Below are 22,834 nucleotides of genomic sequence, written 5' to 3'. Positions count from 1 at the left end.
ACAAAACTGACGAATATTGACTTTTCTTTATAAATAGTAAATTTATCAAGTTACCTACCAATACATTACAAAACTATCAAATTTGTGAATTAGGCCCCCTGCAAATTTATTTATAAATTCGAAGCTTATCAAGTCGCTTAACAACTATTCTGGATATTGTTCAATTTTCCACAAAGATAATTATTCCAAAATTACCAAACTGGCGAATATTGACTTTTTATTATAAATTTTTAATTTATATACTTACACAGCAATACATTACAAAACTATCAGATTTGCAAAGTAGGCCTTCTGCAAATTTATTTATAAATTCCAAGCTAATAAAGTTGCCTAGCAACTGTTCTAGGTATTGTACAATTTTCCACATGGATCATTATTTCGAAATTACAAAACTGGCGAATATTGGCTTTTAATTAGAAATTACAAATTGATCAATTTGCCCAGCAATACATTACAAAACTATCATATTTGGAAATTAGGCTCTCTGCAAATTTATTTATAAATTCCAAGCTAATCAAGTTGCCTAGCAACTGTTCTAGGTATTGTACAATTTTCCACATTGATAATTAGCCGGAAATTACAAAACTGGTGAATATTGGCGGGATCTGGCTAATGACAAATTTATTTAAAATAAAAAAAAATGTTTTCCACATATCCTTTCTTGTTTCATCTACAAAAACATCACGACTACAATAATACTAATTTTTTAATTCTTTGCTATTTTTTACTTTGTAAATTCGGCATTAGGTAAAATTTTCATTTTGAAAGCAATATTTTTATTTGATTAAAATGTAAATAATATGAAAAAACGTCTAATTTCGATGTTTTCAAGAAATAAAAAATGACAAAGATACTTCAATAAATTCCGAAAATCTACTTTAAAAATAGATTCAAAAACTTTTAAGAATATTAGTGATTCCATTTATGAAATGTTACTAACTATACAAAGAACTAATATTTTTAAATGTTTTTGAACCTATTTTCAAAGTAAATTTGTGTAGAATTTTCATAATTTTTTGAAGTATCTATGTACTTTTTCCCCTTCAATTCTAAAAAAGGGTGGAGCTTGTGTATAAACAACATGTTCTGGACCTTCAAATTGGTTGCAAATTTAAACTTCGTATTAGAGAACTAAATTCTGTGTACTATTTCATTAGCAGAAATATTAAATTTTTTTTGAGCGTTTATTGAATAAAATATAATTTTTTAAATATATATGTTCCCGAATTCTAACGGGGTTTTAAATACACTTTGTTCATTAAGGAAGTACGTTTTATGTAACTGCAAAGTTTTAAAAATATTACATTTAATATGAGATTTTTTCTCCACTGACTGGCCTATGGTCTCATCTCATTCGCATGGAATTGGTCTAAAAACATTTGTCAGAGTTACGTAAGAAATGAGAACAGAAGAGGCATCACAGTATATAAAACATTTATATCGTATATTACATGTATAATTTACTATAAATAGCCCCTCGCCACAAACTGATACCAAATTCTATACCGTATTCAAACTGCTGTACAGTTAACCGAAGTTGTTTACACGATACACAACCCACATTTCAATTGATAAAATCTCTGTAATTTCTGACGCCTTTTAGAAATTCGAAAGTACGAGTATTCTACAAGTTTTAAGTTGGCAGTACTCAGGGTGCAGTCCCATGAAGGCAGATTAGTAGAATATAGGAAGAGTCTTGACCAATAGGGTGTCTGCAAAAGCTTTAGCAGTTACCTCACTGATCGAAATTGTTCCACTATTTTACTAATAGCTTTATCAATCACCTCACTGGTAAAAACTGTTCCACTATTCTACTAATCTACCTTCATGGAACTGCGCCCCAAGTCTTCCCATCGATTACATTCTGTATGATATAAACAGCCTCCTCTAACTGTATTAAATAAGGCGCGCGAGTTGTAAAAATCTGATCACCAAAATATTATGTCTGCTCCTATTTCAAATGCACAAAAAGTGCTTTGAAATCCCGAAACTTTTTGAAGTAAATAAAGTTAAAACAATATAGAAACCTGATATTGCACGTTTGACAAACGCAGTCTCGTGTCGTAGCTGATTTCCAATCATTTTGAACACATTACGCGGCAACTCGTAACTCAATGGGGTTTTAAACATTAGTTACTATCCAATCGATATATAAAATTGATTTTACAAAAGTTCTACATTTTTACTCTTGTAAAAATGCAGCTCTTGCGTAAAGATCGGAAATAAGGTTAAGTTACAATCTTGACATTTCAATTGTTATCGACTAATCACAGTCTCTCTATTGGCTATCTTCTGCTTCGCATTAGTAGCATCGACAATCGCACGTTACAAATTCAACATTTAACCTTACACTTTGTGCAGAACTGTTCGATAGAAATGAACACAAAATATCTATTTACGGCATGCAAGTCTGCGGAAAATATATTAATTGACTAGTGAAATATTACGACTGTTCACATAAAATAAAATCGCCATGATAGAGATCTAAAACCATCAACGTGGATTCTGAGAATAAAACTGTTTTTTCAAAGCACATTTTACTTTAACACCTTCAATTTTATGATTTTCACATAGGATTTTTATAGGTATAAGTTGTAAACAAATATTATTCAACACAGGTTTTTAAGTTTTTAGATCCCCATTTAAACATTTAAAAGGTCTATATAAGACTGTATAATTATTTGATGAACAATAATGAGAAATGGAAAATTCTTGGCTACGATGTCAATCTGTACAAAAAGCGAGGTTCTCTGTTTAACTAACAATCCTTAAGCGTCGAAGCTGGATATGAAAATTGCATCATTATGGGAATAATAGTGCTTTCTTAAAATCTTAATTCTTTTTATAGCTAAAAATAAGTTCCTTTAGCGCTTTTTTAGGATGTTCCAAATTAGGAAGAAACCAACTTAATTTTTAAGAAAAATTGAACCGAAAATAGGATTTTTCTCGAGAGTATATTGCACATTAAATGACAAGTTAAGCGCATGATCAATCTTTAATTTGTCCAAAAAATGTTAAGGCACACAAAAACTAAATGAATTTATTACGTTCAATTATACGATTTCTGTACAAAAAAGTGATCCATAGAGTTAAAAATATAGTTCAATCTATTAAATACATTTTAATCTTCCTATGGTCATTAAAAAAATTAATTTCATAGTTTTATTCTGAATTTCAGAATATTACAAAGCTTAATATACGTACATACATATATATATCGGATTTTGAACTATGAAGTTTATACGTTAAATATTAAGTTCGGGGCAATTAAAAAGTTTTCAGCAGTTTTCGAGTCATTTTTCGTTTTAGAAAATAAAATGTATGTATTTAGAAAACGTATATCAAAATAATAAAGTTGGACCGAAAATTTCAATTAGTAACATACGAATTGCATACAGAGAGAACAATAAACTTCAAAAATCTCCTTTTCAAACTGAAGGAAGCATCAACGAGAAATATCTAACCGTCATAATTTAACAAAATGTCGATACATCCAAAACATGTTCAAGTCTACACCTTAGGGAATCCTCAACATTTCAGAATGTTTCTTCCTTTAGCTAGTATTGAGAATAGTTGACTTCTTCAGTTGTCACGGCCTCCTGGCTGGACCCATTGTTTTGGTAAAAAGCGTATTAGCGATTGCGATCACAGGCGAAAATAGTTTTAAAGGATAGTCACTGAAAAACAAAGTTTTAATTACGATCTTATAAGTACAATTTAATGAGTTAAAAATCATGCTCAAAGAATATTTCGTTACAGATGCAATTTTTACACTAAATCTACTACTAATAATAGATGTCAAACTTTAGATATATAATTATTTCGCGAGAGTGGAGCAAAGGTCAGATTCTCCCCCGCCACTTTAGCGAAATAATAAAATCTATATCTCCTTTTTCTATATCGCGCAGAGCCTTAATTGTCCACAGCTTAGTTGTCCCAATTTAAATTTTTAAATTGTATGAGTGGTCCAAAAATGAATTGGTATTTTCTCGAATTTTTATTCATATCGCCCGGAAATATGTTCGAATCCACGATCAAATAACTCTATTTTTTATTTTGAAAAAATGACATTAAAAGGTAGCGCAAGCCCCATGAAGTTTCAACACGTATTTTCTATAAGAAAAAATATGTTTTTGTCACTTTTATCCAGAATCGTCAATATTAGCTGAATCTATTTGAAACACACATGCCTCTTCACAATTAGCCATAGAAGATAAATAAATAATTACTTTTTAAATAACACCCTCATTAGGGTACACTTTGCCAACTTGACCTGTTCCTTTGTTAAAGCTCGAGGCTCGCCTAAGTCCTCAACAACCGCCATACCTAAACCTTCTGTATTCACAGCATTACTTGTGATAAAGAGCAACCGCAGAATCTCTTACGAAATGTAAAATTCAATTGACACAACGTGATAAATGAATGATTGAATAAATTAGTCATAAATAATTATAATTAATGGATATTTTATAATTAACTAATTATCAATCATTATTATTTAATAATTAATCATTATTAATTGATGATAAAAAATTGTAAGTTTGACCTAATTTGATTTTATTTATCATTTTTAATTTTAATTGTTAATTAATTATGAATGAATTGATGATTTATTTATTAAAAATTTAATAATTATTCAATTATTAATTAATAATAACAAATGGTAAATTTTAATTAATTTGATTTTAATTATCATTAATCTATTATTGTTATTCTGAATATTTCAAATTTTTATTAATTTTTCTTATTATACTTTATTAATAATAATAATAATTTTCATTATTTTTTAAATATCAATTATTTTAATTATTCAATAATAATTATTAATTTAATGTATATTGGTTTATAAATCAAAAAGTCGCTGGTAACTAATGATAAAATTTTTAAAATAAAACTACAATAGATATTTATTTTTTATGTATTTTCTGATTAAATTTATTTAATTTCTTCCTCTGAGTCCCTTTAAGAAGGTGTGAAGAAGGGTTGGGGTCGAGTTACGGCTCGGTCAGTAAAACACATCGGGTGGTGCCTTCCCGCTCCATGCTACTACCTTCTCCGCTTGCCGTTGTTCAAGAGCGGTAGGCAGGAGGAAAATTGTTGATGGTTGACTTAACTAGTTTCAATTTTTCCTTCCGTATAAGCAGAAAATTGTTTATGTAGACTTCGAAATTCGTATTCATTCAGGTATACGTAAAGCAATGGACAATCAAATTATTATCAAATTTTGTCGATTTTATTTAGGTCAAAGTTGGTGGAGGAAAATTAAGGAATTCGGCTTGAGTGCTGAATACGAAAATGTTAATTCGGAAATAGGTTCTTTCTTAAAAAACTTCTTTGGTCTTTCTTTTTTAGATCCCATAGACGTAGTTAAATGTTTCGTTGAAGACCTCATGCCTATCAAGCCAGAAGATGAACGAGTTCATAAAATTTGCGATTATATTTGGAAAACTTACGGAGCAAGCAATTCGAATTTCCCTCCTGAACTTTGGGCTGAATTTTCTCGTACATCGAAATACAAAAACATATTATTGTTTTTAGCCATTTTCCCTTAGAATAGAGAAGGAAAGTCGTTTTTTCTTAAAAAATTGTCCACTTTTTGTTTAATTTTCAATCAGAGTGATGTAATACTTCATTATTGTTAACAAAATAGTTGTTTAAACAATTTATTATAATTGTTGACAATATTCTCTTAGAAGAATGCTAGAAAATTGCATTTTTTTCAAAAAATTTCCACTTTTTGTCCAATTTTAAATTATAGGGAGTAAATAATTAATTAAAGTTCAAGAAATTAATTGTTTAAACAATTTATTATTATGTTCAATAATATTCAATTTGAATAATGCCAGAAAGTTGCGGGGTTTTCTGAAATTTTCAACCACTTGTCTATTTTTCACTTGGAGGGAGTTAATAAATATTTAAATTTGGGAAACATTATTTAAACAAATTATTATTGTTTATAACTATCTTCTTTATTCATGATAGACAGTTGCGGATTCTTCTGAATTTCTCAACTTTTAACCCACTTTTTAATTAATCAAATAATTCATGATGCAAGTTAACAAATATGGTTGTTTAAAGAATTTATTATTGTTTATAACAATTTTTCTGAAAAAAGTACTAAGAAGTTTCGTGCTTTTCTGAACTTTTTAACTTTTTGTTCATTTTTCACTCAGTGAGGTAATATTTGATACAAGCTAACAAACATGCTTATTTCAACAATTTTAATTTTTTTGGAAATGTTTAACTTTAATTGGTTTTTTTAGTTATGAACAAATAATAAAGAAAACTCAGAGATAATCATATTTTAAACCATCTCTTTCTTTTTTGTGAATATAATTTTATTAAATGAAACATTTATTTGTAAAATTGATATCGGACTTTAATTTCCTTCTTACTAAAGGAAATCAGAAACAATATTCACCGCAAATGGTAACAGAGTACCGGAAGCAATTTTCTGACTGCAGTGAGTCTACTTTGTCCCGTAAGATGTTTTAATCAATGAATTATTTGTTTGAAGTCTTTTTAATCTTGATATATGTATATTATCATTGAAGAGACGTGTTTTCTCCAGCGAAGCAGGGGCGCGGGGGTAATATTAAAATATCTGCAATTCCAAGTTTTTCTTTTACTCTTTGCAATAAAGTACATGTTGTAATTTATAACAAAACATTCACAGGTCATTTAAAGATCTAGTCCTCCCACTTACTTCCAATTATTCCATTTTTTATTCTTGTCTCTTGTGTAAGACAGCTTTTTTGTTTCAAAGAATTTTTTTAAACATTGAGAAAAGAGCAAAAATAATTCACTTAAAAAATACAATACTACTTAAAAAATTATTTTAACTGAGGTTCACTTAATATTTGTTCATAACTATGAAGTCAAACCAAAACTAAAGATTTCATAAAAAAGGCAACTTTCTAACATTACTGTAAGAGAAGTGTTTTAAACAATAATCAATTGTTTAAATAAGCATGTTTGTTAACTTGCATAAATTATCTATTTTTTAAATAAAAAAATTGTCAAATTAAACAATTTCAGAAGAAATCACAACTATCTAGCATTAATAAAGAAGATAGTTATGTTATAAACAGTAATAATTCGATAAATTATTTTTTATAACTTGAATTAATTATTAACTCACTCTTAGTGAAAAGTAGACAAACGGTTGAAAATTTTAGAAAAAAACCCGCAACTTTATGGCATTATTCAAATTGAATATTATTAACAACAATAATAAATTGTTTGAACAGTTAATTTTGTTAACTTTAATTAATTACTTACCTCACTCTAAATAAAAATTTGACAAAAAGTGGAACATTTTTTAACAAACCGCGAAATTGTTACTCGATTCTAGGAGAAAATTGCTCAAAAGCAATAATAAATTGTTGAGTTTCAATTCGATTCAGCTAATAATGACGATTCTAAATAAAATTTACAAAAACATATTTTTTTCTTATAGCAAATATGTATTAAACTTCATGGGACTTGCGCTACCTCAGATTAACTCCTTTTTTTAACAAAAAGGAATGGATTTATTTTTGAGTGGATTTAAACAAATTTCCGGGCGAAATGCATGGAAATTTGAAAAACAATTTGTTTTACCACCTTAAAGAATATTAATTTAAAAAGAGCCGTTATGACAAGTATGGAGTTAAGAAAAACCACCATTTCAAACAAAGGGCGACCATCTTGGTTCTAAAATGATCGGTCAGTACTTCTAAAGTTGGAAAAAAAGTGAAGGTCAAAAGACACTTGGATAAAACACATTTAGAGAAAACGTAAAACAAATGTTGGCGAGTTCCGTAATTCAATGTAAATCAATATAATTAAATGTAAATTAATAGAAATAAATCAAATTTAATCTTGCAATTTTAGTTTGTTAATTTTGATATGGGGACATATGTTACCGTATTGATATATTGGCTATATTTTAATTTCCCATGTCTTAGCAAAGGCATCTTGAATTTAGAATATTAGCTTAAGGTTGTTGGTTCAATCCGACTTTGAATTTTTTTTTAAATAGGTACGGCACTGATTCCATATATATTATTTCCGACGGATTTGTGGACGAAAGAAGGAAAACTTGTCGAATATCCGGGGTTTTCCGAGATCCTCGGATCAATAAAATGTTGAAAAATCAAAAAATTTATTGAGGAAATGATTATTTTCCCGACAAATATGAATTTTGCGAAAGATAGAAACCAGCGGGTAGCACACGACAGCATTTGAAAGATTAGAATCGTTTGCTAATTTATTTTTTTACTCACAATTCTAACACAATAGAAGAATTCTAGAGATTAACGGCTCTTCCAAAGGGCCAGATCTTGAAGATGGTGTCCCCAAATTTTGCGAAATGCGTTGCGAAATGGAGCAAAAAGCAGAGAGAACTGACCTGTCATGCCTGTTTTTTTGAAACTGTATTTGTGATCAACCACCAGACTAGACGTTACCTTCACTCTATACGCGGAATCGGGGCACCCTTCGTTATCGACCGTGGGTCAACACTGCAATTCTCAAAGGGGAAAACCTCTTCTGGGACATTGACTTTTTGATGAGACTATCATCAATCGATATTACTTCAAAAATAATAAGACAAGTGTCCCGGATTTTTTGGTCCCTTGTTAGAACTATGAGCGCTTGTAAATCACATTAACCAAGGGTGCAGAACCTGTACCGGTTTGCGCGCATGGACTCCCATCAAGCTCCGCTGGTCCAGTGGAAAAGAGTCTGACTGCTAGCCACGCTGCCGTGGGTTCGAATATTTTTCTCAACTTTTTTTTTCGTATTGTAAACATGTCAAGTAATAATTTTTAATGCTTCCGAGACGAATAAATTATTTGTCTGAAAAATATTACTGGGAAATAAATAGCCAAGGGTGTAGAATATGTATCGGTTCACGCGCATGGACGAAAAGTGTCTGCATGATATTTATTTCCCAGTAATATTTTTCAAGCAAATAATTTATTCGCCGGGGAAGCATTAAAAATTATCATATACATGTTTACAATGCGAAAAAAAAAGTTGAGAAAAAGATTCGAACCCACGACAGCGTGGTTAGCAGCCGCGGGTTCGAATCTTTTTCTCAACTTTTTTTTTCTTATTGTAAACTCCCATCAAGTTCCGTTGGTCCATTGGCAAAAGAGTCTGACAGGTAACCACGCCGTCGTGGGTTCGATTATTTTTCTCAACTTTTTTTTCATATTGTAAACATGTCAAATAATGCTTCCCCGGCGAATAAATTATTTGTCTAAAAAATACTACTGGGAAATAAATATCATGCAGACACTTTTCGAATAATTTATTTGTATAATCGTAATTTTTTTTACATTTTTGCGGGTGATAATCTTCATGGATTATCACGTAGCTGGCTGAGGCACTGTTCACTGCAGCGACGGAAGAAATGAGAATCAGCCAAAGAAATGGACTTTTTTTGCAAATAACATCTGCAAACGCATAAATTGGATAAAGAAAGCAATTTATGATTGTATGTAAATTTGTGAATTTACCCAGTTTGAAATTATAACTGGGTTATAAATTATAAATTTATTAAGTTACCCAGGAACAATTTTGAAAATTACAAATTTAGAATTCGAAAAACTTTGAAAGTAGGCCCTCTGAAAATTTATTTATAAATCGAAAGTTTATCAAGGCCCCCGACTTGAAATTTCGATATTACACATAAAATTTTCCAGATTTATAATTTTAAAATATAAATTACAAATTTATCAGTTTGTAAAATTGTTTGTTCTAAATTGCCAATTTTATCACATCTACAGTTGAAACATTGAAAACATTTTTTGAAATTGTAAGTTTATGAATGCATTTTTATTTAAGTAAAATATGAGTAAAGTTACGGCACTGACCAATACAGTATCTACCACGTACCCTTCTCTAATAGGAGGATTTCGCTTGCTTCCGCTAACGTACAAGCAAATAATTTATTCGCCGGGAAAGTATTAAAAATTATTATTTGGCATGTTTACAATACGAAAAAAAAAGTTGAGAAAAAGATTCGAACCCACGAGAACGTGGTTACCTGTCAGACTCTTTTCCACTGGATCAACGGATCTTGATGGGAGTCCATGCGCGTGAACCAGTACAGGTTCTGCACTCTTGGCTATTTATTTCCCAGTATTATTTTTCAAGCCAATAATTTATTCGCCGGGTAAGCATTAAAAATTATCATTTGACATGTTTACAATGCGAAAAAAAAAGTTCAGAAAAAGATTCGAACCCACGACAGCGTGGTTAGCAGTCAGACTCTTTTCCACTGGACCAGCGAAGCTTGATGGGAGTTCATGCGCGTGAACCGGTACACGTTCTGCACCCTTGGTTAATGTGATTTGCAAACGCTAATAATTCTTACAAGGGACCAAAAAATCCGGGACAAGTGGCTCATTATTTTTGAAGTAATATCGATTGATGATAGTCTCATCAAAAACTTGAAGGGCGCCCGATTCCGCGTATAGAGTGAAGGTAACATCTAGCCTGGTGGTTGATCACAAATACAGTTAAAAATTCACATACAGGACATGTCAGTTCTCTCTGCTTTTTGCTCCATTTCGCAACGTATTTCGCAAAATTTGGGGACACCATCTTCAAGTCCTGGTCCTTCGGAAGAGCCGTGAATCTCTAGAATTCTTCTATTATGTCAGAATTGTGAGTAAAAAAATAAACTATCAAATGATTTTAATCTTTCAAATGCTGCCGTCTGCTACCCGCTGGTTTCTATCTTTCGCAAAATTCATATTTGTCGGGAAAATAATTATTTCCTCAACAAATTTGTTTATTTTTCAACATTTTATGGATCCGAGGATCTCACAAAACCTCTGATATTCGACAAGTTTTCCTTCTTTTGTTCACAAATCCTTCGGAAAAAATATATATGGAATCAGTGCCGTAACTATTAAAAAAAATTGAAAGTCGGATTGAACCAACACCCTTAACAGTACTCCGATATAATTACCGTGATTATTTTATAATTCTTTTGATTTTTTTAAAATTCTTGTTAATTTTTGTAATTCTTGTGCATTTATTTAGAATTATTTTGAATACTAAGTCTTCTGAATTTTTAAAATCTAGCGAACATCAAAATCGTTAGTGGGTATCCTGTCGCATAAAATCAAACTTTCTTATTTAATCATCCATAAATCCTTAGAAAAATCCAAAACTTACCAAACTCCAGTCACTGGCTCTGCTTCATTCCCGCTAATTATGAACAGCGGGAATAGAATGGAAAACACACATCCACTAAAAATGATTAATTCATTAAAAACTGAAATCAGCCGCAGACTGCATACAGATAATTTATAAAATAAGTGATACGTGATACATTCAGGGGGGGGGGGGTCTGCCAAAGTATCATTCTCCTTGTTAGGAACAATGGAAAAAGATTCGCGCATTGGCGTTGTACTTCGATTGGAGGGAAAATAGGTGATTTTTCGTAAAGAAGAGGAGATTCTTTAAAAAAAAGAAGGGCTTTTTCTTCTCTTAAAAATACCAGCGCAATGAAAAAAGTTGAATATAACAGTCTTATAAGACACCACAAATTGTATTAGGAATAAAAGTACAATATTATATTAAATTTCAGATTATAGGAACCAAGATATGTGATTTAAGTATGAGATACTTTTTTTTACTTCGCCACACTTTTGATTCAATCATTTTAGATTTTCTTTTATCTATTTTTTGCGTAAATCGCGGACAATTTTTTTCCATTGGATCGTAGTTTCTCTAAGCTACCCATAATTTCTTTCATTATTTTAATTTTAATTTAATTTGTATTAATGTTAATATATTAATATGAATATTAATTTAATTTTAAGTAATTATTTCGCATCATGGTATATTTACACCTGTCCGTCGGAGCAGTGCAGTGCAGTGCAGGCCGAAAATCCATAAGAGTATGTAAAAGAGATAGAGATCACAGCACTAACAGTCCTCCAGAAAATATAAATTATAGATTGCTAGTTGCGCATGCTAGTAGATGTATAAGTAGTGTCGCGCTCATTTTTGAGTATCATACGTTTCTGTAAAAAAAAATAGGAAAAAATAGGAAAAAGGGGACAAAATTAAAAAATATAGGGATTAGAGGGGACTTTGAGAAAAATAGGTGGAAAGGAGAAAAAAGGGGAATAAGGGACTGTGACCCCTGAAAAGAGCGTCCGTGGCTTTGCACATAATTATATTTTATTAAAATTTAGATACTCATAGTTCGAATTTTGCGACGGGATTTGCTTAGTTTTTTTTAATTACTTTAATTAATTGAAATTACGTATGTGTGAAACTTTTAATGAAGGTTTAGGGGAAAAGTTGCGAGTTTCTTTAAAGTGCATTTTCTCGCGAATATGTTAACTTTCCAAAATGAAACACGAAAGTCATTTATGGAGAACTATAAACTATAACTACAAAAGGACTCGCACTCACTTCGGATATCAAAAATAGTGCCAATAGTGTCATACAATTTGAATAGTAGCAAAAGTGCGATAAGAAATTTTTAAAAATCGTATTCGCAGGCCTCGAATCGACCTAAATGTTTTTTTTTAAATCGCATAAATGACAAAGTCGTATGAAATTTCGAATTTTTTTTTAGGAATATAGAGTAAAATTTGTAAATGAAGAACTCCAATTTGACATCTTTTTTGTTATTTCTAAGTAGAAAATTAGATGAAACGCTATACGCATAGAAAAAAGCATAAAATAATAAGCATCTTCAAATTTCTTATATCTAGTGTAAAATCCCATGAGTTTGCAAATTATATTTACGCAAATGAAATAGATTTATTAAACGAAATTAGTTCTTTTTGCATTCGTAAGGTATACAAATATGGAACAAAACAGTATTGTGAATAATGAACATAAAATTTTATGCATAATTTTGTATTCTATGGAGGTATTTGAGTTTCTAAAATATTTTATTGTGTGAATTATTTTTAAATCAATTTATAGAAGCGTTACTTCGATTTTTTGTTACCTTGATATCATTAATGAAGAATAACTCATACATAAAATGAAATTGTCTCATTACGACTTTTGATAAGCATCACCTAACGCATCAGCAATTCGAATTTGGCTGAACTTTGACCAAAAAGCCTTTTTCATACATTTTGTGCGCGGATCTTTGCTCCAAGCAGAAATATGTTTAATTTTGAAATGTTTTTAAATCCCAGAAATATCTAAATGCATTGAATTATTTATTAAATAAATTAGCTCCCAATTTTACGGTCGCCCATATATTATTGTTCTTCAATGGAATGATCGATATACGTGTAAAATATTTGTTTTGAAAATTTAAACTTAACTCCTTGCAAAGTCGAAAATTTCAATTTTGCGTTCCGTTATATTTTAACTGCATTCTTTGCTAAATTCGAATAATTTATATTTAAATTCTTATAAATTGGAAAGAATTTCAAATCAACACTATTTTCAAAACAGAAAACTTCGAAATTTTGTATATCAATAAAAGATGAATGCATTTATTTAGCATTGTTTATTCTTGAAGACATAGATATTTAAATATTTTTAAATTTGAAACTTAAACTATCGTTGGAAATTCTACGTACGATCAGCGAAAATACTATTGTAGGAAACAACTAATATTTTATAGTTAAACAATCACATTTTTGATTTAATAGGATCACGGAGATGCAATCTGCTCTTTCTGTAGCCGAACAGAGACTGAATCATATGCTCGGGGACCGAGCCATGGACCCGGGGACTTGAGCCTACAAAAGACGCAGAACATTTTTAAACCATAAATATCACGTATTCCAAACATCTAGCCATAGTGATACTATGACACTCACATTCGGCCATCCTGACTACTAAGGGATACTTTGAGAAAGAAAAAGGGTCAAGTTCAATACCGCCAATGGATGAAGCACTGCAAACAGAAAACAAATGTTCGTTTAAAATTGATTTTGTCATGCCACCTCGTTGATACTACGCACGCTTATTCGTAGCCTATCGCTTGGAATGAAGTCTGTTGAGCCTCCGTTCAGGCCCATTGCTGACCCTTTTGTAAAAAAGCTGTTTATGGTCTTGACTTTTCTGCAAAGCCTTCCACAAATTTATGGAAATGGCCTACAAGTCCCAGAATTTATGGAAATTGGTTAGGCGCTGGGAATTTCTCGATCCATTCTATCTTCTGGTCACTAGGTCCAATCGTTCCGTCTCGAACTTTTTACCCCAAATAGGTTATCTCAGTTTTCAAAAATTCGCATTTGCTGAAGTTCAGAGTTTTTTGGAATACTGGATAACGTTTTATACTAGGTCTCCGCGCTACCTTTCAGTTTATTTGTCACTAGGGGACATATGAACGCGTCATCGCAACCATATATTTCCGCGCGTTCTTCCAATTTTCCAATTAAAGGTTTTTGAAATTATACCAGTACAGTACTCACTGTATTATCGGTTCTGACGAAGAAACATCACTTCCACTCCTCTCAGGTACTGGGTCGGCCGTACCTGCGCTACCTTCCGGAGTCGAAGAACGGCGACGCCGCGCAGGTGGAGAACTTTGCAGCGTATAAGACCTTGAAGAAGCATTGCGCTTCCTGCTACCTCCTGAGGTTGCCGATTGCATAGTCAATGTCATGAAATTCACTTCTTGATTTCTCTTTTTTTTACTGTAAGTTTTATTTTGCCGTTTTCTGTCACTTTTTGGGAATATTCCCACTTCTGATTTAAGAAAAAAATACTATTTTATAGTTGAACAATCACATTGATTGATTTAATAGGATCACGAAGATGCAATTTTGTCTTACTGTAGCCGAACAGAGACTGAATCATATTCCCGGAGACCGAGTCATGGACCCGGGGACTTGAGTCAGCAAAAGACAAAGAACATTTTTAAACCATAAACATCACGTATTCCAAACATCCCGTCATAGTGATACTAGGCCGCTTATACAATTAAAAATCACTGCTAACTTTGAAACTCGATCCGAAAAGAAGCGGGCAACTTTTTTAAAGAAACGTGAAAAGGCTTATAAAATGATGTGTAGATGAGGTTCAATAGAGATATTTCAGACCTTCTGAAGAAAATATATCACGTAAGAATTAAAAAAAAAATGCAAGAATTTCTCGAATTTTCTACCTCAACTGCAGCTTAAGGCATGGCCTAGGAAAGTTGTAGCTAAAATCTGAAATTCATATCACACAGTCTTTGAAGTATTTTCTTTAATTTTAGCCATTGAAACTTGATAAATCTTTACGAGTTCTCGAAATACGACTAAACATGTCCAAGCGTGTCTCTGCCGAATTTCATTTTTTTTTAATGGCAAGTCTAACCATCTATGGTGATCGCCGACTGAAACTCGACGATGACTAGCTTAGACATTTATTGTCATATCTTTAGAACCAGTAAATATTTCAAAATTTGATATGCTTATGATTTTGTGAGATCCTCGGACCAACAAAATGCTGAGAAATAAAAAAATTTGTTGACGAAATGATTATTTTCCCGACAAATATGAATTTTGCGAAAGATAGGAACCAGAGGATAGCAGACGGCAGCATTTGAACGATTAGAATCGTTTGCTAATTTATTTTTTTCTTCACAATTCTGACGTAGTAGAAGAATTCTAGAGATCAACGGCTCTTCTAAAGGGCCAGGTCTTGATGATAGTGTCTCCAAATTTTGCGAACTACGTTGCGAAATGGAGTAAAAAGCAGGGAGAACTGAAATTTCCTGTCTGTGTTTTTGTAACTGTATTGGAATCAACCACCAGGCTAGCTGTCACCTTCACTCTATACGCGGAATCGGGCGCCCTTCGTTTTCGACCGTGGGTCAACACTACAATTCTCCACGGTCAACACTACAATTCTCAAAGGGAAAAACCTCTTCTGGGACATTGAATTTTTGATAAGACTATCATCAATCGATATTACTTCAAAAATAATAAGACACGTATCCCGGATTTTTTGGTCCCTTGTAAGAACTATGAGCGCTTGTAAATCATATTAGCCAAGGGTGCAGAACCTGTAACGGTTCACTCGCATGGACTCCCATCGAGCTCCGCTGGTCCAGTGGAAAAGAGTCTGACTACTAGCCGCGCTGCCGTGGGTTCGAATATTTTTATTAACTTTTTTTTTTGTATTGTAAACATGTCAAATGATAATTTTTAATGCTTTCGCGACGAATAAATTATTTGTTTGAAAAATATTACTGGGATATAAATAGCCAAGGGTGTACAACCTGTACCGGTTCACGCGCATGGACGAAAAGTGTCTGCATGATATTTATTTCCCAGTATTATTTTTCAAGCAAATAATTTATTCGCCGGGTAAGCATTAAAAATTATCATTTGACATGTTTACAATGCGAAAAAAAAAGTTCAGAAAAAGATTCGAACCCACGACAGCGTGGTTAGCAGTCAGACTCTTTTCCACTGGACCAGCGAAGCTTGATGGGAGTTCATGCGCGTGAACCGGTACAGGTTCTGCACCCTTGGTTAATGTGATTTGCAAACGCTAATAATTTTTACAAGGGACCAAAAAATCCGGGACAAGTGGCTTATTATTTTTGAGCTAATATCGATTGATGATAGTCTCATCAAAAAGTCAATGTCCAAGAAGAGGTTTTCCCCTTTGGAAGAGCCGTTTGGAAGAGCCGTTTGGAAGAGCCGTTTGAAAGAGCCGTTGATCTCTAGAATTCTTCTATTATGTCAGAATTATGAGTAAAAAAATAAATTTGCAAAAGATTCTAATCGTTCAAATGATGCCGTCTGCTACCCGCTGGTTTCTATCTTTCGCACAATTCATATTTGTCGGGAAAATGATCATTTTCCCAACCAATTTTTTGATTTTTCAACATTTTACTGACGTGAGGATCTCGCAAAACCCCGAATATTCGAAAATTTTTCTTTCTTTCGTTCACAAATCCTTCGGAAAAAATATATATGGAATCAGTGCCGTAACTATTAAAAAAATTTAAAGTTGGATTGAACCAACACCCTTAAGTATCATAAGTCACAGCACGAGCAGAATTAGAGAAAAAATATCTGAGAAATTCTCGGCGACCACAGCTCTCGCGGGTTACAGCAGTAATCATCGACTGAAACTTGACACTTGAGAATTGGACATTTATAGTCGTATCTCGGGAACCCATAAAGGTTTTTTAATTTAACTGGCTTAAATTCAAGATAATACTTCGCAGATTGTGTGGTATGAATTTGAGATTTTTGCTACGAGTTTATTTTTTAAGCTTTTCACGTGCTATATTCTCTTCAAAAAGTAAAAAATATTTCTATTACGGCTCATTTGATGCGTAATTTAATAAGCTTTCTAACCGTTTTTTAAGTTTCTCGCTTCTTGTTTGAACCAGTAATCGCGTTTTCAAGTCAACAGTGATTTTTAATAGTACTTTCGCTCATCGTACTGACAATTTCCGACGGTAGTGTATTTATTTTAGAATGATTCAATTCTATATTTGTCGAAGTTTCAATATTACGAATTTTATATTTGAATGTAATTATATCAGATTTCTTTATTAGGACTTTCATTAGAAAGATTTACATTTAAAAAGTAAATTGAAATATGAATTTGTTCACATCTTAACAATCGAATTTAGGAAGCAACTTAAGAAGTAAAGAATAGACGAATTTATGTAAAATATGTTTGATTAATTTCTGTATATATTAGCCTTTGTGACTATTTTCCAGCCTATATTTCTGTATTTAAGATGGTTGACATAGTATTTAGCCAATCAGCGAAGAAGTTTGAAAATATTTAAAAAGTTTAAGTGATAAAATAGTGACATTAGCGACCAATTACTATAAAATAGTCACAATAGTGACATTGTTTCAAAATACAGTCGAACTTCAATTTCAGCCAAATCCATTTGTGCCTTTCGAGAATTGACGGCACGCCACGGTTGAGAGGCGCCGCGGTACGAAAGGAGAGGTCGTTCGCCGTCAGTCATTCGTGAAAAGAAAGTACCGTAGCGATAAAACGTTATACCCTAACGGCCTAGCTGGATAACTAAATCAAAGTGCGTCAGATCACTCTCAGTGTTTTTCGAGGAGTTCGCTTATGCATACATAGTTGCAAAATAGTGATGTGCTTCTCGATGGTGCTGTCTTCGAATGGTTTAAGAAAGCGAGAGAATGGGGTGATTCAGTACGCAGACCAATCATTCAAGAAAAAGCTGTCATTTTAAACGAAATGCTCAATGGCCCGCAAACGTTTTAAGTACGTAAGCAGGACAAACATTTATATTAAAAAAATGGCATCCTTATTTCCGTTAAATATTTAATTTACCCTTGTATCCACATTATAAAAAAAAACGCAACAAATTTATAAAACTATTTTTCACTATGCAGTTTTAATTCCAAAGGAATGGTTCACATGACCCTTATGTTTACGCTAGGAGCACCTTAACTGATGACAACCAAACCCGAGCTTAAATTGAAGTCCGACTGTAGTGGTAAAATAGTAGCATCCCTGAAAAAAATGTCAAATATTATCAATAGTAGCGTAAGTCTATGCCCCGATCAAATTTATTTCTAAAATCGACTATAAAATGATACAGTACAAAATTTGAATTCCATTCGAACATTACGCTATCTGTTTTATGTAAAATTTGTATACATTTTGCTGGTTTTAAGTCTTTAAAATTTGGTTGAAAACAGTGTGCGTGGGTGTGTGTGTGGATGTGTGTATGTAAAATAAACATCGCAGAGTCCCACTGGGAGCAACTGTCATCTACAATTGACAACGGCGCCCAGCAGAACCGTAGAATAGCGGTAACACACGCCTATAGCCACGTCTCACGGCACTGAGGTGGATGACACACACACACACACACACACACACACATGCTCGTAAGACTTTTCAGATGAAACTCAAAGGGCTAAAAATATGAGAAGAAAGAAATTCAAATAAAGAGGATATGTGTATTTACCTCATCATGATTGAGTCAAAATAGTTAGTGAGTAGTGCTAGAGGCAAGCCGAATCCAATAAAATACGGCCAGTTGCCTTCGATAAATGTAAGTCGCCTATGCAGTTCCCAACCCATATTGAACCATTTATACTCGAAAGAATAAAGTGAGTAAAGAAGGCACATGTGGATGAGAGCAAGGACGTCACCTACCATTGGTAGCGGTATATTTGATACGATCATACCCTGGGCCAGAAACAACACCTGAACTAGTACACTGACCAACATATCAGCCACAAGTATGCTCACACTAGGCAAATGATGGGGCCGACCTTGTCTAAACCTGTATGCACTATCCGCTATGTCCTATTGTCAAAGATACATATAAAATTACTTTCATTTATTCTAGAAGTAGTAGAAACTAAAGAGTACCTAAATATCCAGAAGATGCTAAAAATCCTGTTTATTTATTTCATCAAACTAATTCATACCTGGAACCAGAAGCTGTTTATTACCCTACTGAGCACAAAAAGAGGTAGTATCCAAAATGTACCGAACGTCAGTGTCAAAAATGGTTTTATCCATGACCAAAGACTCGTGCCCATGCCTGGCGAGTGGCCAAATACAATGGTTAATAAATATTTTAAACATGGGAACAGTATATTTTCGAGGATAAGAATACTGCCTAAAAAAAATCCACCATTGAGACCACAGCATTGCATCGTTCGTGTGAGAATAGTTGATTCTCTGCAAATTTATTGTATAAAACATTAGAGAAAAAGTATTTTGATATACACTATCGATACTAACATATATAAATTTGTATAATTGTACCTTGGTATTAACGCATAGAAATTTGTATATTTAGATAACTGTACAAAATATAAAAACGCTGACTTAAAAAGAAATCATTCAAGACAAGGTTTTAACCCCTACAAAATCTAGGTGTTCACTAAAAAGTTAAAGTGTTTAGCCCCTCTATTCGAAAGCTTGCGAAATTGTGTGCAGAACTATTTGTTACATGAAACACTTTCTGTCGGAAGCATTGATATAATTGATATACAAAATAGTAATCGAAAAATTACCGCAATCCAAATGCAAGTTTGATGAAATAAAACACCACGACTATCCGTTCTTTAGAAAATTAGAACAATATTAAAATGGGGTTTCATTTTTACTTAAATTCGTAACAAAAAGTCTTTTCATTTACATAAAAATTGGGCACACTTGTATCGAAAATAGCTATTACGTTAACCAGGGTGGCCGGAAGCCTGGGAAAACCTGGAAAAGACGCAGAATTTTGTTCCCCATGGATTTTGACAAAATACTTTCAAAAGTCAGGGATCCGACTTCTTTCAAACTATTTGTTTCATTTAATTTATAAAAAATTCTTGTTAAAAAATTTAAAACATTATAAGTATGGTATTTAAATGTTAATGGTCAGGGAAAATGAAAATTTGATCAGGGAAAAATCAGAGAATTTTAAGGGAAGTTTTTCGGCCACCCTGCTTTAACACCTGGAAAAAAATAAAGACAAAATTGGATCAAAGTATACTTTCAAGTATCTATTTAAATACAATTCATAAATCCATCAAAATTTGTCAGCGGTTTTACAAAGTTAAGCAAAATTCGATATAATAATATTTTCAAGATTGTAACATCGATCCAAGTATATAAAAATCCAACCTTTTACGTTATTTTTTCAAGCATATGCAGATAAAGTATATATTTCAAAGTTTAATAGAGGTTATCAAAAATTATTATACCGTGGTTCTTTGGAATTCATGCTTGGGCTATGATTGCTAGGATTCGTGGTTCTTCTCGAATTTGATTTCAAACAAGTTTTCTTAAATTTCTCATTTATTTGTTTATCCAAATTGTAAAGTACTACAGCACCTTTCAAACTGTCGCTTAAGCCTCGGCACATGGCTTTTATTATACCCTGAAATTGAAAAAGAAAATTTCAAATAATTTTCAGTAGAATCACACTACCGACAGAAAGATTGTATACAATTTCTTGGATCTTTCAGAAATTCATACGCTGAACCCGCGATTTAAGAACAGTGTCTGGGGTAGCCTGCAAGTAGCCTTGATCCTCAATCGAGCCCGTCCGTACGTAAGAAGTTTTTCAAACATGAGTGGCAATTGTCTCTCGCCCCGTGAGCTAATAAACTGCGTGGACCATCAGTTCTAGGCATTCCTAAACCGCGGAATCTTCAACCGAGGATGTGGTGTACTTTACTTTGAAGACGAATATCAGTGCAGAAACTAAGGCCACGACTTTGTAAGTGGAATCATTTGAAAGATTAGAAAATTTCACAACGAATTTGATTAAGTTGAAATTATTTTAATGAATAAGTGAAAAAATATTTAGTTCCAAAATTAAATGGTTTTTTAGCAAATTAAACATTTGTACATCTTGAGTTTAACTCTTTACTGATTCGTCGTCAACCTTCATATATTAGAAGATGCAACGTCAGATTCCTTTATATTTCATTGTATATCTCATGGAATTTGACGTAACGCCTTATAAAAATGGAGGTTAAATACTATTTTACCCTCTAATTAAAATAATTTCGACAAAGGAGAATTTGAAGCGAAATTTTCTAATCTTCTATAATCGTCTTTGAAGTGAAACATGAATTTTCAAACGATGAAAGAAAATGCACCCAAACTTTCTGTCGGTAGTGTAAACAACTGCATGTGATGTCTATCTCATGGGCTGTCAAAAAAGGTAGAATCCCCCCGTTGCCAAACAAATGAAATCAGACTGCGACTTCAGCCCGCCCCATATATAAAATAACCCGGCTTGGTTCATGCCGTTGCATTTATATATAGAAACCGCTCGAAAAGCCTCTTTTACAACTTCCGTCAATCTGTCGTCGACCGACCAACATATCGAAATATCCATTCCCACCTCCCGAAAATTTAGTGAAATATAGTAATAATTTAGTTATTTTCTGATAATCATAGAAAGACTCACAGAGTTCAAAAATAATTTGTTACAGTGATTATCTGGAAATTCGAAAAGAGTTGAGACAAGTTTTGTAAAATATAATTTTTCAAACATGAGGCGAATGAACTGTAATTTTTTAAATAACATACACAATTTTTCTTTATTTTTGTAATTACTACCCATCCAAGCTTTTAATGCAAATATTTTTAAAAAATTTAATAAATTAACTAAACTTTGAAATATCAGAGAATATTTCACAATTATTATGTACTCATAATTTTTGAATTTCATAGTATAATTATAATCTAAAAAAATGCAATGTAAGTTATAACACACAAGGTATTTATTGATTATTGTTTGTTATATTTTTAAGCATTTGTTTAATGTTTAAAATCAAATAAATATCTAAATAATTGGTATAGGATCAAAAAACTGGTTTGAGAAAAGTGCATTTGTATGTATTAAAATTAAATAAATTTTTTTTTAATATAAACCAATCTTTATTTGAATTGAAGAAAAAAGACAGATATAACAAAATCAATTGGATTATTTTCTTGTAAAAAGCATAGTTTTAAAGACTCGAGCTATAGTAGACATGATTTCAATTATCTAGATTACTCTCTAATTTTTTCATGTAGTCCGGTCAGTTTGGGCGTTAATATCTCAAAGAAAAAAATAGTATAAAAAAACTGTATATTATATGCCATTGTGTCTTTATTTTTTCGTCGATTTCATGCTTAATGGTTATTGTGCAAAAATGTGGTGAGGAACTGTCATCATTTATTTGCCGAAAAGCACCGAAATAATGCACGTCGAGAACATAGGTCAACTTTGAGAAGCTCCTGTATCGTCAAATTTTCCGAGAAAATTTCGATTTTTTTTTTATTTATTCTCCAAAGCCTTAACAACTTCTATCTTTTTCAAAAATTAAATATTTTCATAAGCGTGGCTATAAAGTAGTTTCCAAGAAAAAAAATTATCTTCAATACTATTACA

General features: G+C 32.1%; 1 protein-coding gene across 5 annotated transcripts in view; it reads right to left on the bottom strand.

The window, feature by feature from the left end:
- Positions 1-1,417: 1,417 nt before the first annotated feature.
- The window catches only part of LOC117181541 (etoposide-induced protein 2.4 homolog), a 40,832-nt gene continuing 19,415 nt past the window's right edge, over positions 1,418-22,834 (bottom strand). For 2 of the 5 annotated variants that reach the window (XM_033374338.1, XM_033374341.1), the window contains exons 2-6: positions 20,649-20,824; positions 19,374-19,629; positions 18,905-19,248; positions 11,176-11,250; positions 1,418-3,677 (exon numbers count right to left, since the gene is read on the bottom strand). In XM_033374338.1, the coding sequence (XP_033230229.1) occupies positions 3,590-3,677; positions 11,176-11,250; positions 18,905-19,248; positions 19,374-19,629; positions 20,649-20,824 (939 nt within the window). In that variant the 3' untranslated portion in view covers positions 1,418-3,589. Of the gene's footprint in view, positions 3,678-11,175; positions 11,251-18,273; positions 18,445-18,904; positions 19,249-19,373; positions 19,630-20,648; positions 20,825-20,893; positions 21,163-21,440; positions 21,557-22,834 lie in introns of those variants that run through there. The other 3 variants (XM_033374339.1, XM_033374340.1, XM_033374342.1) reach the window with 3 other exon arrangements.

The sequence above is a fragment of the Belonocnema kinseyi genome, chromosome 10 (genome assembly GCF_010883055.1).
Source record: "Belonocnema kinseyi isolate 2016_QV_RU_SX_M_011 chromosome 10, B_treatae_v1, whole genome shotgun sequence".
Lineage (NCBI taxonomy): Eukaryota > Metazoa > Arthropoda > Insecta > Hymenoptera > Cynipidae > Belonocnema > Belonocnema kinseyi.
This window is presented reverse-complemented; position numbering and strand designations above follow the sequence as displayed.